Genomic DNA, 18,911 nt, shown 5'->3' with positions numbered 1-18,911 from the left:
TTTTGAACGAGTTAAAATCTTGAGCTGGTGTCCAATTTGCAATATTCCTGAATTATTCAAAACACTGGCCAGCACTGGACAGGTTGCAACTCCCACCAACCAGCCAGATTGGACAATCCTTCGAGTTTCCTTCATTCTCTGCCCTCATTGTCCACCCAGTCCAGGGCTCGTTGACTTTGTTTCTGAAGTTAACGTTTATCCTCACTAGGAATCAACAGGTCCATTGAGTTGCCCGAGAAATTACAAGCTGAAATGATCTCTCCCAGATCCTGCATGCCCTGGTAAAGACTCAAGGCAAGACAAATTAAGAAGTCGCACTTTGAAAGCTTGCAAATTGTGAGAGCAAAGGAAGGCTGAGGGAGATGAGAATTTCCACAGCTTTTGAAGGTGTTGAGAAGTTAGAGTAGAAAATGGTGCTGTTTCAACACAGTAAGGGATATAGGGCGAAGAAAAAGGGTGTGGGACAGTATATTTGAAACTTAGAAGGAATAAGTACCAACAGCACTTTTTTTTAGATCACACAGCATGTAATTGGCTCTGGCACATATTCTAAAGGAGGAATGCGATGCAAAACGCAACGAGCAGACAAAAGACGTCCAATGAAACAGAAAGAGTAGTCAAAGCCTCGCTTTCTCCTTTCTGAATCAATAAATGCGTGGCCGTTTTGCAAGTGTGCTGAGTTGCTGGTAGTACCGAGATGGCAGCAAGCACTGTGTCTACCCCACAGCTGCACAGGCTGACCTATCTGGAGTCTTAGCTTCTGTTCACTTTTCAAGTTTTTTCCAATAAGCCTGAATGATCAGAGTCAGTTTCAGTTTTGCTGCTCGTCCTGATCCGTTACAGCCAAGCAGAGGGAGAGGGAGGCATATGGCAAACAAACCAGGAGAATTAGGCTCGAGATGCACGACAGTTTACTTACATTGGTTCATATTTCTTGCCTGTTCAGCTATCAGTCAATAAATTTGAACTGTTCCATGAGTTTTTATAACGTGGATTCTAATGCACTTTTCCAAAATTGGGGAGATGATAATACACTGAAGGTGTGGCTCCAGACTATAGCAGTTCACTTTTGCATTCACAGAAGGTGGTCAATGATACAAAGCTCCTCCAGCCCCCATCCCTAGTGCAATACTGCCCTCAGATGAGCATTTGCAAAAAGTACAAGCCTTAAAATATCCAATAGCACTACCTGTGGGTACAGCAGGAATGTGCACTAGCCAAATGTGTCAGTCAAAGGGGAATGAAAGAGGGGGTCTTGAGTCCTCTTTGATTGATGTGTGCTGGTTCATGGAAGCCCACATCCAGCGAGGGGGTATCAGTCCTCCTGAGCTGCCCAGCATCTTGTAAAATATCAGCACTATTCTCAACATGTCTGAAACGGCAGGAAAATACTGGGAAAACTTCTAATATGGGAATGCAGGACCCTGTAAACAGCAACAGAACCTTTAATAGTGAACACATGGCATTTTTGTGTGAAAATGTTTGCTGAGGCTATGCATCATCATTATTGTAAATACATTAATGGTTCTCTTAGAATAATAAGATAATGATTTGAGTTTATAGTCAATACAGTTCCAAAAATAGAGATTATAAATTTCTGGGAAATATATAAATATATAGATACATATATTTATGTATGAAGAATATTTATTAATATAAGACACTGCAGGGACAAACAGTATTGCTGCTGTTACCTGAAATGTGAAAGCGGGTAGAACAGGAAAAAGAGAATTACAAAATACACAAGTATTGAATCGTAATGGAGGTGATCTCATAAAGTTTTGATTGCATTCTATTCTCCAGCTTTAATTGTCATTCTGATCCACTTGGCTGCCAGCTCCTGACCTGACCTCCTTCTTTGTGTAAAGTTGTGTTATTTACATACTCCTATACACTCAAGTATAAGATTGGATGTTTATGTTCTTGTATGGGGCTAAATGTATTGGGGGGGGGGAGGGGATTGTCTTGTACAAGGATCATATCCTCTCTCCCAGTGGAGCAATTCCTTCAAGGATTGTGTGCTCAACAGAAGTACCAACCATGCCTGTACCTTCCAGCTCCCGACTTCTGGCTTGACCTGCTGCCAGAGACTGCCCAGCAGGGGTAGATACAAGGAGAGATCTTCTGATACCATCAGCAGGAGTCTCAGCTGATGTTGGGAGAGAAAATTGCCCTTAAAGTATGCAGGAGCTAATAGGAATGTGCTGATTACAATGTGGAAAAAAAAGCAAAAGGAAAATGTATCGTCGGTCAGAAGCAGATATATTGGGGGCAGGTCCTGAAACCTACAGATAAAACTGGAAATCAGGAAATCTTATTTTTATACTTTGATCTCCATTCCTTCACTACAGAAGTTGTCATCACCAAAATCTCAGCCATAAAATGACACAAAAGGCTACCTAATTAACAAATTACTTTTGAAATTATGATGCAAATAAGAGAGCAGAAATATTTCCAAGTCAAGTAGTTAATATAGAAAATCAATTGTGAAATAATAATAGTGATAGCTGTAGTTTCCCAGCTGTCTTAGAAAATGCAGAATTATAGCCCAGTTTCGAACTGAGACTCCTGCATTGTTTTCCCCTCAGGCTGTCACTCATCTTGCTGCTTGGCATTTTTGTTCAGTTTCTTTTCAGTTCCCACAAAACGTGAGGTGAAATATATTTATTTTTCCATCATTTAAAAAGAAAGGTCTTGAATGGTGTGCTGTTAAACCTGTTCTGTAGTTTAGCCCCATATTGAGGACAGGAAATTGATTCAACCAAAGTAACTATTATAACTGGCATCTTAAAATTTACTCCAATAATACAAACCAAATATTTGAACCATCCATCTAGGCACCAGCACAACAGCAACAAAAAGAAACTTTACACAAAAAACTTCAAATAATATTGTTTTTACGAAAGCCGTCAGCCATATATGCACATATGCTTATCATCCCAGTGGGGAATATATTTTTGGACGGTGGGTTAGTTTGTCAGAGATTGATTAATACTGTTCTCTGTCTTTATTTTGAAGTACTTTTTGTGTTATTTTGCCAATATTTTCTGAATGTTACTGTATGGACTGCAAATAGACTTGCAACAAATTCCTACCTAGTGTATGTGTTGCCTAGCAATATGTAATACATTTATTGTCATGAACTTTGGCAGTGGGAGGAATGTATTTTGTTGAGCAGGGTTTTGCCAGACAGAAGATACTTTAAACTACTTAATTTCTCTATTTGGGACTTATACTCCAGAAACATATACAAAAATTTCTGTATCTCCTGTACCTTAAAGACATCACACTGATCATTTTTGCCAACAATAAGATTCAGTCCCTATTCCATTTGCAGGAGCCAAACATTATTAGATGAAGGAAAAGCAAACTACTGCAGATGCTGGAAATCTGAAATAAAAACATGAAATGCTGAAAATACTCAGCAGGTCTGGCAGCATCTGTGGAGAGAGAAGCAGAGTTAACGTTTCAGGGCAGTGACCTTTCATCAGAACTCATGATGAAGGGTCACTGACCTGAAAAGTTAAATCTGCTTCTCTCTCCACAGATGCTGCCAGACCTGCTGAGTATTTCCAGCATTTCATGTTTTTATTATTAGATGTAGGCTTAGAGTCTGACTGAAATCCACTTTAAGAATTTTCTGAATTTTTCCTCTGGGAAAGTTATTTTATATTTCCCCTCCTCTCCCTTCTCCTTAAGTATTTTCTTGTCACATGTTATTTCTGAGGCAAAGGAAGGGAAAGGTGGAAACTGTTTCCATACTTGTGGCATCATTGTATTGCGACTGGCCTGAAGGTGCCTGAAAGTGAGAGCAGTGAGGTCTTTGATTTTTATTTTCCTGCCTCCCTGAAGGAGGGAGAAACCCATCTTCTGCTCTGTGTCTTCTCGTAATGGGATTGTCTGACGATGCAAATGGCAGCACAGCCCAAACTCCAGGTCGCAGCATTGTGTCGCTGCTCCATCCATCGTTTCGAATCAAATCAAAATATCGCTTCATCTGATCGCAGTCTGGGCATCAGTCAGAGCTACAGTTGGCCCTTAGTGTCCCTGGAACTGAGAGTGAGGACGAGTGCTCCAGATTGCTATTCTTGCTAGAGTACCATCTGTGTGTGTGGGTCTCGGAAAGGAACATGATCAGAATTAGGCTCCACTCCTCTGTGGTTGAATATTCTCCCAGCATTCACCATGTAGGCTCACACAATAAGAGGTACTTTTACAGCCAGGGATTCACACCCCAACAGGAATCAGCATGTTCAGAAGAGAAGGGGAGACAACAGGGGGCAGGGATAATCTATTTTGTTCATGTGCTCCCTCAGTAATCTTGGAAGGTTGCTGCTGTTTTGAAATTTCTGAGTACACGCCGGCATTGAGGAAAATCACAGTCAGCATGCCGAGGAGGTTCCAGCATGGACCAGCAGTGTAGGACATTCCTCACATTCATAAATTACCCCTTCCCCTCAATTCAACCAGCTACACGAAACCATCATGCATTTCTTACAGCTCTACAATCAACTCTGTTTTTAGTTTTTTAAATTCTGCATTATAATCTTTTAGAAAAAATTAAATCCCATATTGGAAAATATTGTGGATGAGAAATGTCAGTGAATCCTGCTCTTAAAGGGTCCTTCATGTACTGCAAGGTAGAGAGCACAAAAGTTATGGCTTTTATCATCTGCAAACCTGATATATGATTGAAAGATTTTTAATAGTTAACTAGTGTGCAAATCATGTTTAGACCAATGCAATGAGTAGCATTGATACCTGAAAACAGTGTTTTTAGAAAATATGGGGTCCAGAAGTTTGAGCCTGAAGGAACTCACAGTGGACTGAACTCCTATTTATCATATACACTGACTTCACTGTTCATCTGTTTATTTCTTACCTGTGTAGACCACGGTACTGCATTAGCATGTGGGAAGATACAGCATTTGCTGAATGCTGTACCAGTCTTGTTTTTATGGAGGGAGGAGGCTTTTGTCTGTGAGGGGGAGTTTTTGAGGAAACTGAATTCCTATAGCTGTGGAAGAAAAATAATTAGTCAAATCCCATTATACTTGTTTCAGTGGTAACTCCACATGGCTTCAAAAGCTATTGGCCCACAGGCCTCAGAACTGCGCTCGTTCTGCTCCGTTGCCCTGGTTACAGGGCTTCCTCTGCACTTCTGTAGAAGTTACGACAGCAGATTGTAACAGCTCGGAAAAAATTCCTTGTATTACCTTCTGCAGTGCACAGTCTGCGATGTTTCCTTTTTTTATATGTTGCTTTCAAATTACAATGAAAATATCGCACCATGAGGTGAAGTGCACCGATAATGAGATAATGGCCTTACAGGTCCCACCGTTTACATATTTATTTATAAGGAAAAGAATGGCCATATTGCCTCAGTTGGCTGTAGTCCTCTTTTTGGAGCAAAGCTCCCTATGGAGCATCACATGTGTAGTGGCTATGTTACTAGACTGGTAATCCAGAGGCCTGGACAAATAACCCAGAGAATGTGAGTTCAAATGCCACCAATGCAATTTGAGAATGTAAACTCAGTTTTTAAAAAATCAGCATGGAACTGTTGGATTGGCAGCAAAACCCAAATGGTGCACTATCCTTCTTTAGCAAAGGAAACCTGCTGCCGTCTGAACTCTTACTGTCTGTGACTCCAGTCCCACACCAACATGGTTGCCTCTGAAGTGGCCTAGCAAGCCATTCAGTTGTATCAAACAACTAGCGGTTCAAGAGGAATCCCCACCATCACCATTTTGGGGCAACAAGGGATGGGCACCAAATGCCAGTCTAGCCAGTAGTACCTACATCCTGAGAATGAATAATTTAATAAAGAATCATTGTGGAGGCCGGGAAGATTGGCAAAGCCTCACTCCCTACTTCAAAATGGCATTTTTTATTTCCTGATAGTGGCCTAAGTGGAATCCACATTCTGGACTGTTCTGCTGTCCTGGGTGCATTATGTCAAGTAGCCTGCAAGAGAAGAGAGACCTTCATTAACTAATGCCAGACCATGGGCTATAAAGGATCATATCAAACTCGAATGTATAAGGGCATCGTGAGCCTCCCTTGCGCATCTCTCATATCCAGTGTCATGTTGCCCCTGAGGTTCTTCATCTGGCCTAGCTTGCCCATTATGCCGCTCCAAGTCCTCATCGTCTGAGGAGGCAGTCCACTTCTCACTTTCCTCATTGCTCATTGGCTTCTCTCTCTGCAGGGCTAGGTTGTGCAGTGCACAGCAAACCACGACGATACAGGAGACCCTTGTGGGCCATTCTGCAGGGCTCCCCCGACCAATCTAGGCACCTGAATGTCATCTTCAGCAAACCATTGGCCTGCTCAATGGAGCTCGTGTTGTCCTGTGGCAGGCATTGTACCTCTCCTTTGCATCCATGCATGGGTTCCTCACAGGAGTCAGCAGCTATATCCTCAGTCGGTAGCCTTTGTCTCCAAAGATCCATCCTTGAAGGCTGGAGGGAGGGCGGAAAAGCTCAGGAACCGGGGACTGCCTCAAAATGTAGGCATCGTAGCAACTTCCTGGGAAGCGTGCGCAGACCTGCAGAATCCATTGATGATGGTCGCACACCAGTTGTACATTGAGGGAGTGGAAACACTTCCTGTTGATGAAGGCCGCTGGCTGGTGTTGCAGAGCCTTGATGGCCACATGCATGCAGTCGATGACCCCCTGAACCTGTGGGAATCCAGTGATGGCCCTGAAACCAATGGCCTTCTCTGCTTGTGAGTTGGGATCTTTGTGGTAACGCACATAATCTCCGGTCCTTCTGAACAGGGCATTGGTGACTTCCTTGATGCACCGATATGCCATGGACTGCAAGATTCCACAAATGCCCTCTGTGGATCCCTGAAATGATCCAGTGGCGTAGAAGTTCAGCACCACCATGACCTTCAGGGTCACTGGCATTGGATTGTCACCCAGTTCCCTGGGGCACTGGTCAGTGATGGCCCCCCTGAAGAGCCATAGTCTTCATTAGCACTGCCTCTTGGAAACTTTGAGCCTTGGTCTGTACAATCTTTCTGGAGGGTACCTCATTCTGTGCCAGCCAAGGGATAAGCCATTTAGGACTGAGATGAGGAGGGATTTCTTCACCCAGGGAGTGGTGAACCTGTGGAATTCTCTACCACAGAAAGCAGTTGAGGCCAAATCATTAAATATATTCAAGAAAGAGTTAGATATAGTTCTTGGGGTGAAGGGATCAAGGGATAGGGGAGAAAGCGGGAACAGGGTACCTAGTTTGGATAATCAGCCATGATCGTATGGAATGGCGGTGCAGGCTCGAAGGGCCAAGTGGCCTGCTCCTGCTCCTATTTTCTATGTTTCTATGTCCAGAGGCCACAGAAGTCTATGGACTCATAGTCCGTTGTGGTGCCACTGAAGGTGCCTGGCCCTCCCTCTCACTCAGGTGCAATTCATATTCAACAGAGTCCCGGATGCCTGGGTGAATGAGGCCCATGATAAATGGCTTCTCCTGAAAGGCAGTCTTCCCCTGCCTGTTGCCCCGTCTTGATGCCCAGACTTGTGACACTTGCCCATTAGCCTCTTAAATTGGCTCCCCTGCAGTGCAGCCAACCTTCCCCTCACTCCTAACACACTAAGCTCAGCCCTCTCTTCGTGGCCCTTCCAGGCCCTCGATGTTTGGCCTTCTGATAGCCTCCCCTTCCAGGCAGACATGATGTGCATGATGCCGCAGTCCGCAACGTTTTGGTGCAGATATCGATGTCACCTCCTTCAAGGAGGCGAGACTCTGAAGCCCCGTGAGACCTGTGCGCCATTTATAAAATTGCATCTGACACACAAAATCGCTTTCAGTTGGCCATTTAACTAGCTTAAATACCTGCCCGCCACTTCACTGTCGGGCCTTCGCCCTCCATGTTTGCCACCATGGACAAAATCGGGATGGGACATCATGACATCAGACTTCCTGTCCGACGTGTCCCATCCCAATGTTATGTTATCTCATGCCTCCATACCCATCCACATCATTCCCTTAAAATTCAGCCCCATATTTAAGACATAGATCTGACCATCTGTGTGTGCCTGTCTTAGTGTGTGTCTCCATACATCATTTTTTTTCTAACTAGCCATTTTAACTACCATTTCCAAACCAACCACAAATATCAGCTTGCTAAAGTATTTACATATATCTACTGCTTATTTTAAGGCAGTACATGATAGCTTTAATAGTTAATTAATCAAGATAACATAAGATTATGGATTCATAACCTCCATCTTACACAGCTGACCTTCACAATCTGCTTTAACCCTTCCCCTCTCTCATTGTCTTTTTGAAGACCTCACAATCTCTTCCAGTCTCCCAACACCTCATTCCCATATAAGCACTGTTACATTCCATTGTTGCCTACTTTTGCCCTCTTGTTATGATATTGAAATATACTGCTGTTGACTAAGCCAAATGCAATGATCAAACTGCCATAGAGGTGAAACTATCTGAAGCCTATTACTGTCCTCCAATGGTTCAAACCCCTTTCTTCTGAATACACCCAGGCCCCCACCCACTCTTACAAACATGCACAGCGACTCAAAACCAGAAGGACACTGTGTAAAAATGGAGAAGGTTTTTTTTTAAATATAGTATAAGTGTGATAACTTCAGCTATAACTTGGAAAATCCAGTCTGAATTTTAAAGTAATTATTATTTGGAAAAGTTATTTGAGACCTAGACACAAGTTGCAGATCAGCAGTATATAAATGTTAGTTGAGGCTTTATTTTGGAGGTCAGAGGAGTCTTGTGGAATTTTTGTGGAGCTGTGGGGCATTCAGGAGACCCCCACATTTTAAATTGGTATGTGTCCTCACTACATTGGGTGCCCATCACAACAGACTTTGCAACCAAACAAACAGCTGACCCAAGACCTTGTACCCATTCCTCAAGAAACAGGTATCCCAGTGACAGTTTTCCACAGGGAAGGAAAGGGAGCTAAATAAAGTTTTGATGACATTCCTCAATATTATGAATATACAATTTGCATATTAATTAATAGTGGAAAGGTAAATTCCACAAAGGCCTTTACAAACCCATTGAAATGCACTGTTTGAGGACTGGATGCGTAGTGAGATTACCACCTTAATAAGCATGATCAGAGAAAATTGTAAACTTACAGAAGCACATCAGGTTGTTTTAACAGGTCTAAGTGAATTGTGACTATTTGGCAGAGTTTTTAAAAGCAGGAGAATCCGTGGTATTTTGATTAGATTTGTAAATCACAAAACCATCAGGATACAGAAACTAATCTTGAATTTCCCTCCGACTGATTTCAGTCACAGATATGCTCCCACAACCTTAATTTTTTAAAAAGTATTTTCCCTATGCTCTCCATGCCACAAACCAAACCCCCTTACTACCAGCCAACCTGTCCCAACACAGCACTATACTGATCAATGGTAGGTGAATGAGAGGCCAAGAGAGACTAGTCAAATCACCCTCCCAACCTCCCTTCATCTCTTCTGTCAGGAATAATCTTTTCCTCAACCTCTGCCATGTGCAGACTGTCAAACTGTACACATAAATAAACAGCAGCAAAGGTCATGAACAACAATGTAATTTAAAGAAGCTTTGTAGTTTGTGCAAGTAAAGAGGGGAAAGATTAAGACACTGTGGGAGTAAGCAAGCTGGTTATAAAGACATTTGTAGAAGATGGACAATAAATACTGGCCTTGCTTGCAACACCCACATCCCATGAAAGAATTTTAAAAATAGATTTTCTGGAAAAGCCCCATGTCTTGTATTTGTTTTTTTGTTCTCAATCCACAGAGCTGCTTTGGCCCTTCCCTGCTCTTTCTGTAGAGATGTGTTTCTTGATGTTATTTTCTCATATTAAGACATAAATATGAACTTCACCCGGAATAAAACTCAAATATTAAAACTGCACAAGTGAGTGTGGTTACTGACACACTTTGTACCAGTTAATCATTTACTGGTGACGAAAAGCCCAAAAATATATTTCAGCCATGTTATAGAGACCAGCTGATACAGATAAGCAAAAAGAAAAATCTCTTGTCTTTTCACCTCCAAGCCCTTACTTTGCATGCAGCTCAGACTGATGTCAAGCTGCCAAGGCCCAATGTCAAATTAATTTGTCCAGTCTCGGTCAAGTTCCTTATGGCTGGAGCCGATAGCACAAAAACAATCAAAATTTAATTCATCCAGGTTACACCTGTCGGGGAGGGGAGGCGGTGCTTGACATAAAATTGGAAAAGTGTCTCATTCTTCCCAAGCATGACCCTCCTCAACTCACAGAAATCAAGCATGGGTTTCCCCACGTACAAGGAGGTAAAGACTAATCAATTGGAACCCTCCTATCTATTGTGATATGGATGGTGCCGTTTTAGCAATTGTCCCAGATCGAGCTGTACTCTGTGGGTTAAAGAAAACACGTTGGATTTGGGTCAAACTCTAAAACTTCACGTAAGTCTAGATCAGGATTTACTAGGGAAGTGAATGCAGTGATTTAGAGTTGTGAAAAATCAACTCAAGCAATGATATATTTAAATTAATGTTTATGATGTTTTACAAAAACTTAAATCACTTTACAGACCTCACCATCGGCAGATATTTAACCACGATCGACAACATGGCATCATCTGAATCCGGCGACACTCAAACTGTAGCAATACTGATGCAAGGGCAAAATTCAAATTAGTCCCTTTTCTAAGTCAAAGAATGAAAGAAACGGGGTGGAGTGTTCATTAAAGGCAGGTTGAATTTCTGTCCTAGTTTCAAGAATGTTGTAAGGTTTTTTTTAAAATTACTGTTGATTTCACAATTGACAAAAACTTGACTGCTGAAAAATGTTTTTGTAAAGAGTAACGAGAGACGGTAACTGTTGGTAGGTTCATAGGTAGCTGCGTCTCTGAGCAACATTATCAACAAAACCTGTCAAAAGGCTTGAACACATCACTGGGGATGGGACAGAGAGGGAAAGAGAATTTCAGAAATGTATTATTTGTTATTTGGGAACATTTTCATTGGTCCCTGTCTGTCATCTCTCTGCTTAACCAATGCACTGTTGAAGAAAGATCTGGAAGTATGTACTAGTGGGATAAGAGGGCATTCTTTGTAATACTATGTCTGATGCACTGAGGGGCTCTTTTAGAAATGACTGGCCGAGCATTTGATCCGTTCATGTGACATTCCCTCGCCAACTATTTTAATGACCGTGTTAACTTGTTTAAAGTAATGTCATGTGAATGTTTTTAAGTGTCTGCTAATATAACAAGTCATTTCTAGATGTATATAGAAAATATTCTATGCCAATGCATCATACCTCGGGCATCACGTTCTAGACTGGCTGCCTGCGAATGAAAAATAAGCAATAGTTTTTTTGACCGTATCTCAGCGGCACAGAACAAGGGTACATTTTTAACATTTTTAAGTGGGTCGGAAATGCTGATACATGTATGTGAAAAAGTCTTGTTACATTGTCAGTGTTGAGATATCTAATGAATGCTCTCGGAAGTTCCTGGGGTGTATGATACAGTGGCTGAAATATGTTACAATGTCGGGGGAGAGTTTGTTGCAAGCCTGATATGCAAGTGTGGAATAGCTATATGTATTGCGATGAGATGCAATTGGAGAATATTCTGCTTTTGAGTAACAGTTGGACGCACGTGTGTTCAGCTTTGCTGAACTGGAAGACTGAATGATCTGGCTTGCCCACAGGTGGTTAGGCCAGTCCAAGTTCGTTGCATTTGGTTCAGACTTCCCCAGCACCCATCCACTGGCGCATCTTCAACTTCAAAGGCTTTTCGTTCATGCTTTCCTCCAATGTTTTCTGTAAGTCTGTGACAAGCTGTTTATAGGCTTTTCCCTGCAGTCATCCGATCGTCTGATATTCACCAACACATTAAGGCATCAGCATTATCCTTGGCGAAAGTGGCTGCAGCTGGAGAAAGGAACCAAGGAAGAGTACAGATGCTGCTGTCACGAAGAGGTGCAATTGTACTGAGGGTTCCTGTGTGTCAGACTCTTTTCACAGTCTGTCATTTTAAATATTATTTGTGTTAATGGAGTTAGCGTCTAACTGTTTGTCACCATAGAAAGTTGTTGTTGCAGAAAATCTGAGCAACGATGGTGTCAAATGTTTCAATAAGTCCAAAAGGTTCAGGATTGAACCATGGTTTAAGCACAGGCTGTCTGCTGTACGTACTCTCAATAATGCTTCAAAAACTGTTACACTGCTGAGTGGCTGCCTTATACACTAAAATATGCTGTGATACCCCAAGGGTCAAAATGCATCACTTTCCCCCTTCCACAGTCAACAGTAATTCAGAACATTATCTTTTAATCTCTGGGATCAGGCTCTAAATCTAGCCCAGGCTAAGTGGTTGAAAGTTTCTTTCTGCGGAATGCCAAGATCCTTTGTAAGATGAGGTTTGTAGAAAGTCCAAACCCAATTTCCTGCTGGTGCAAGTCCAAATTTCCTATAGTTACATATTAATTGTAATCTCACTCAGAGATCATACTGGTGGCTGGTGTACAAACCTGTATCGAAGCAAACTGGTGCAGTAGAAACACTTTCCCTAGGTTACCATTCTGGCATGTTTTTACTCTGCATCTATTGTACATTAACCTGGAGTTTCTTGAAATTGATACTGTTTGAAAAGTTCAGGAGTGTTAATATCCCTCACCTCAAACAACACAAAAATGACAAAACAACATTAAAGGAGAAAGTTCTTGCCTGGTGGATAGAGGTTGTAGTCTCAGTTATTGTATGAGCCCCAGTTCCTGAGTGGGGCAACCTCTTCTTCTCAATCCATCATTGTTTCATTTCAAGTGTGATATTCCAGGTTTATCTTTTATATTTAATATCTTGACATGATAATACTGAACACATGCAGGTCTAACACCCCACCAAGTTCAGGTGTTTTAGAGCAGTGATGGAATTCTGTGACCCCCAAAATATGACACTGAGCCAAGATTCTACCATTCCGTTATCGCTTCCCACAGTTTGAATGACTGTGGTCAATCAACATTTAGTGATGGCTCGGTGAGATTCAATGAGGAGCTGAGCCTTACAGATTGAGATGGGGCCAGGTTGAATACCTTGGAGCATACTGTGTTAGTTGATCTCAGTCAGAGTGGCAGCTGAGATGTTACAATTAATCTTATTGCCCTTGGTTGGGAAGGGGTAATTACCCAGGTTCTATGCCTGTTCACTATGACTGTAACTGGTTCCTGGAAGTAGATGTCAGGTGAGGCAGGATTGAGCGTAGCGGCAATGACTCCCAAAGTCGAATAGCCAACAGGCACTGCTTGGGCAAGGTGACTGAGGGTGATTGGCATCCACTAAGTCTTAATCCAGCAGTCAGTAGCTTCAGGAGAGGAGCAGAGGTAGAGAATTGTCACAGTAAACATCCATTGCATTTTCACCCCTCCCCTCCAAGATATTGAAGCTTTTTTTAAAAAAAAGAAACTTTTTTTCTCCCCTGTCCTCAAGCTTCTTTCATTAAACTTGACCTTATCGGAATTGAATGGCGAATGCTGGAGATGGAAAATTACACTGCTCACGGCTTCATTTTCATCACTGCCCATTGGAAAAAGTGTGCAGATAAATGATGGCCTTTCCTGGCACATGTTAAACCACATGTGATGTAATCTTGCTATGTGTTTACAAATAGAGTTGTAAGAGTCTCACTGACAAATGTCTGTACAGGTTACAGGAATAATACAGGGACATGTACCCGATGTTTATGTTGCAGACTTTGGGTCTCACCAGCCTGTTAGATTGTGCAGATTACCTTGCACTCATGAGATGTCATGCTCACAGTTTTTGGTAATTCACCACTGGCTAAGGTAAATACATCAAAGGTAAACACATTTTTTTCCATCCCCTTTGTGCTCAGCCTACACAATATCCGATATCTCACCTGAGAGGTGGGCATGCAGGCTGCCATGCTCTAACCAGGTGCTAGGAAACACAAAAGCAGCTGGTAGTGAATCACTCACTAACTTTCCTAACCACACTGTCTACTAGGCTACCTGCCCCTGATGGCACAACTGAACTGCGAATGCTTGTTGCTAAAATGGGAATGTTTTCTGTTCCCTCCCTATTGATGGGCCGCACCTCAATAAGCAATATAGTCATTGTAGTGGCATCACAGTAATAAATGGTGTGCATTGAGGAGTGGGTAATGGAATATAATTGAGTGTAAACAGGTGGACTCTCCAGTTATCTGGGGGAGTGCCTGGACCTGTTTGGCAACTTCCCCTGACAACATGGGAATTCATTGTCCCGATGCCCTCTCACTCTGTGTGTTGGTGCATCAGCCTGTAACTCTTGAACTGCACAGTCTTACACAGGCTACAAGGCAGATCATTTGGGGAGCAGCTTGTAGAAAGAGAAAGTAATGATCATAACATATTGAATATATATTTAATAATTCTTATTCTATTTTTGTCTTATTATTAGTGATGGTCTTAAGAAGTAAGATTACAAAGGTTTCTATAGTCTCTCTGGATGCCATTTATCTTACAAAGAGACATAATTGATTGTGGCTGGTGCCATTACTCTTTCCCTGTTCTGTATTTGAGGAGGATCTCAGTTCATTAGTTTGCTTCAGTGATTCTTGTATTCCAACTCATGTCATTTTAAAATTAGTTTTAATGGCAACCCTGGTGGATTGGTGAGTAAATACACTGCTTGGTGTAGAGCTGAGTCTTGCAGGCCAGAAAGAAACCAGCTACTTTCCCCGGTCTGCCCGAAGTTAGCTCACCCAACAGTGGGCAGTGGTAGGTGTGGTACCATTGGCCTCAGACCCCTTGGTGAAAGTCAGTGAAAATAAATCAGCCAGGGTTCCCATTCTTGGTAGTTACCTAGCTGTAGTTCATGTGTGTGTAGATGTCAAGTGAAGACAGGGTTCAAGGACAGCTGTACAATCCTCTCAGATGCCTAGTCTATTCACACTTGCTGTCCCAGGCTTGATTATGAAGACTGATCACTTGGTCAGGATACTAGAGAGCTGCTAGTGCCTATGGAACCAAACTCCAGTATGAATTAACACCTTCAGGACAGGAGAAGAGAAAATTAAAGAGTGGGGAATGGAATATAATTTAGTGTAAAGGGCTATAAGCTACTCAGTATTCAATGTTATCAGTTACTGGATGAATATGATGTACAGTTAGGAAGCAAAAGCCTGTGGCTAAAATTCTGTCCTGAACTTTTGACTGAAGGTCAGACTAAATTAATCTCTGGTTTCTAGGACAAAAGAAAATCTAAATGTGTTGGTGGGTCCCCCCACCCACCCCCCCCCCCCCCCAAAAAAAAATATTGATTAAAAGCTCTGCCTACCTCTCTCCTTCCTATTGATCTCAACGCTCCATGTCTCTGCTCCACTTTCTGTGGTGCAGACAAGCTTCTCAGGAAATGGTATCATGGCACTTAACGGGAGATGATATTCCCTTCCCTAGTTCACAGAGCTGTTTGTCTTACTGTAATATGTATGTGCTCAGTGGTGATATTGTTGAAATTGAATTCTGATGTTGAATCAGTCTTGTGAAAATTCTTCTTGGAGAAGCACGAGCCATATGTTTAACCATCCTAAATTGATTCAAAATATCAAAGCTATGTAAAAAACAAAGACAGTCAGTAATGCTGGTTTTTCTGACTTTGACAACCTGGTCTCTCCCCAAAGACAGGCACTGAAGATTTTATGGACAGTCATCAATGCCAGAAAAAATTCCCTTAGCAATTTTCCTCTGCCCTCCCTTAGTCTACTTCCACATAGCAAGTAGCTGAGCTGTGGCCTTATAGGGAGAGGCCAGGTTGAACATGTGGCTCCACCTTAGCAGCTAACTGTTTAGTAAAGATTCCGCACCATTGGTGAGCAAAGCCACGATTGATCAGCTATTCATTTAGTAATTTTTCTTGAACTTTACATATAGATAGCCCAGTGCATGTAACTCTGTGCCATTTTTAAAATTCATACGCTTACTGTTTTATCTATAAATAACAGAAACCATTTTTGGTTAACCTTTTCGGCAAGATGGCAGAGTTTAACAACCAACCTGATCTATTGGCATTGCAGCAACTTGCCTCCGTGATGGGATTTGGGTCCTTGCAGCTGAATTAAGCTGATAATGGCCTAATATTCACAAGGAATCCAGGAGTACAATGGCTTATTTCTGGAGGGTTTTTTTCCAGAACTGAGAGGTGGACACACTCATTCATCGCAACATGACCCCTCTCCCCTCAACTTCACGCTCCTATTTTCCTGTAAGCAGCAGAATTGAAGGGATTACTCAGTTGCTGCTTAGGGGACAGAGATTGAAAGGACCACTGAAATGATGTAATATGTAAAAATAAAGTCCAGGAAGGGATGGAGTCTAATGGAAAATGTGCCTGTGTCTTTTAATAGCATTTATGTATTCCAGGAAACTAGGAAAGGGAATACTTTTGTTAAATTTATAACAGCAACATCTATCAAATTGAATTCCAAAAGAGGCAGATCTATCCAGGCACAGCCTGTTGATGTGAAAAAGTAGGAACCAGTAGCATTTAGTTTGATCTGGCTACCAACTGTTGTGTCATTCTGTTAAATATGTCGACTTATAGAGCAAGGGAGTAAAATTGCCGCCTACAGACTGGTGAGATCTTGTCTCCAATAATTTACAAGTCGAGTCCACCCAGAATCCTGCTGAACCAGGTAAAACATGGCTGCATTAGGAGCAAAGCATCCACATTCTACAAGTCTCTGGCCTTTCAGTAATTGGCCAGGGCAACTGTCAACATGGTTCTGCTGCACTCATTTGATTGTCAATGTAAATTTTAAATGCAGCCAACTATTACTTGAATGCTTCTTTGCTGTATCCCCTTCTCTCCATAGACAGTCACTGAAAGCAAAGACCCAAATATTTACCATAAAATCCCATCTATAAGTGACAACTTACTGCACATTTGTGATGCCCTTAATCACACAAGGAGCAACTTTTTGTAGCCAAAATGTATTTTTTTTAGAAGGGGTGTTACTTATAATCTAGATTTTATGGTAACAGAACATCAGCCTGCAATCCCACTGAAGTGAAGCTGGATTACTGATAAATTGTTGTACCATTCCCCATAGTGAATCCCAGATGGCACAATCATGGAGCTGTCTAATGGAGACCAGTCTAATGAACTTTGGCAGTTGGCGACCCATGCCACGTTCTCAGTACTGTGGAATGGAACTTGTTGCACCCTTTGTTTGCTGGAGGTTTAGAGTCGTTTCCAGTCGCTTGTTATGTGCATGTTTCTTTTTTAACAGATCAGTATTACTTCAGTGATTAACGACCCACAAAAAAAAAACCTGGGAACACATCCAGTGGACTATGCAATTCCATCAACTGCCATTCCTCCCCCTGGTATTTATCCAACAGTATTTGCTTGTTTTGAAGCAGAGGTTACAAGGTCCATGACTCTGCAAATGAAAGAGATGACCTTGCAACAGTGGTGTCTGTATTCTGCATGGTGTGTAGTAGCATGGCTTCTGGCACTGCCCTGCCCCTCTGCTCTTTTCTCTCCCCAGTCTTTATGTTGCTTGCAGTCTGCAGCCGGGCACATCCTGAAGCCACTAAAGCTTTCTCTCTGACCTCTCTATAGGGGTGCTGGTCAGTGGTGAGTGAATGTAAAGGTACTGGTGTTCTATCTGTCTGCTACTGGCATTTATCTAAAATGACAGCTAATTGGGTGAAGTTTTAAATTGAACAAGTTTATTAAATAGCCTCTTTAGCCAGCAAGAATTTCACTACTGAGACCCTGTTAGGGTAAAGTCTTGCCAGGTGACTAAGTCAACTGTTTTTTTTTTTAATGCTACCTTTACACTGTGGCATCTTCACTTTAAACATTTAAATTAACTCTAGGTAGTATTAGAAAGAGTATTCACTGGGCAATTCCTAAACCTGGAATTATTCTGTGTGTGGCATCAAACAGTTACTCCTCCCTCAGGGGTTCTCACATTGCTTCTTTCTGAAGTCAGGTTGGGCCCTGGCTACCCCTCAGCATAACACTAAAGTTATAGTGTAAACATGCACCAGCTCATAATCTCACTCTTCCAACACTCATTACTTTTGCAAGTCCCAAGGAGAAATAGATCCGAGTTCTACAGATTGCTTTGGTGACAATGTGCTCCAACACAGTCATTTTAAAATTGACTCAATTGGATTCCTAGCAGCTTTGTTGGTGAGTGCTGTGCCTGGTGGGTTACTGGATCAGAAAGATCCCAGATTTCATCCTTGGTCTGTGCTCAGTTAACTGGTCTCGGCCAGCACTATAGCTAGTCGTGAGACACTGAGGTAGGGAGGGTGAAAAAGAGCTGTGTTCCTTCTCCTAATCAAGTACTGCTCTGGGATGGGGACAGAGACGGTGCCTGGCAGTGATACCCTCCACGGAGAATAGCATGCCAAACTCACCATCTCAACTGACACTACTTGGGCAAGATACTGGATGCCAGGTGGGATCCCAGCAAAGAACCAGCAATTTCAAGAAAGGTGGGGAAGAAAGTGCTGCCATCTATATCCCAGGTTCATTACAATTCTCTAGAGGGAGTTGGGATAAAGTAAGAGAGTGGGTAATGCCTGGACCGAAGTATTAACTTTCAGCTTATTCGAAATAGACATTTTAAAGCCTAATTTTTATTCTATTCTTACTTGTGGACTTTATTTTTCAACAACTCATTATTTAACCTAAGACCCAGGTATAGTTTGAGACTTAATAGTGTATAAAAGTCGAATTAAAACTGCATTTAGAGTTGTTTTTAGTATCTTACAACTCAGTACCTTGGCTATTATATATAAAATGCTCGATATTTAATATTTAAACAGGAAATGCATAGCTTGTTGAATAAAACTCCATAACATTTCTTGTTTAAATAGCTTCAGTTCTTTCTTGACTTCAGATGGGTCCAC

The 18,911-nt window shown here is 42.0% G+C and overlaps 1 protein-coding gene across 1 annotated transcript in view; it reads left to right on the top strand.

Annotated features, from left to right (window-relative positions):
• Positions 1 to 10,700, top strand: part of LOC137355764 (voltage-dependent P/Q-type calcium channel subunit alpha-1A-like) — a 644,715-nt gene extending 634,015 nt beyond the window's left edge. Inside the window, exon 51 of the mRNA XM_068021264.1 lies at positions 10,568 to 10,700. Coding sequence (XP_067877365.1) covers positions 10,568 to 10,591 — 24 coding nt within the window. The 3' untranslated portion in view covers positions 10,592 to 10,700. The remainder of the gene's footprint in view (positions 1 to 10,567) is intronic.
• The last annotated feature ends 8,211 nt before the right edge of the window (positions 10,701 to 18,911 follow it).

The sequence above is a fragment of the Heterodontus francisci genome, chromosome 43 (genome assembly GCF_036365525.1).
Source record: "Heterodontus francisci isolate sHetFra1 chromosome 43, sHetFra1.hap1, whole genome shotgun sequence".
NCBI classification, from domain to species: domain Eukaryota; kingdom Metazoa; phylum Chordata; class Chondrichthyes; order Heterodontiformes; family Heterodontidae; genus Heterodontus; species Heterodontus francisci.
The sequence above is the reverse complement of the archived record's forward strand: the minus strand, read 5'-3'. Positions and strand labels throughout refer to the sequence as shown.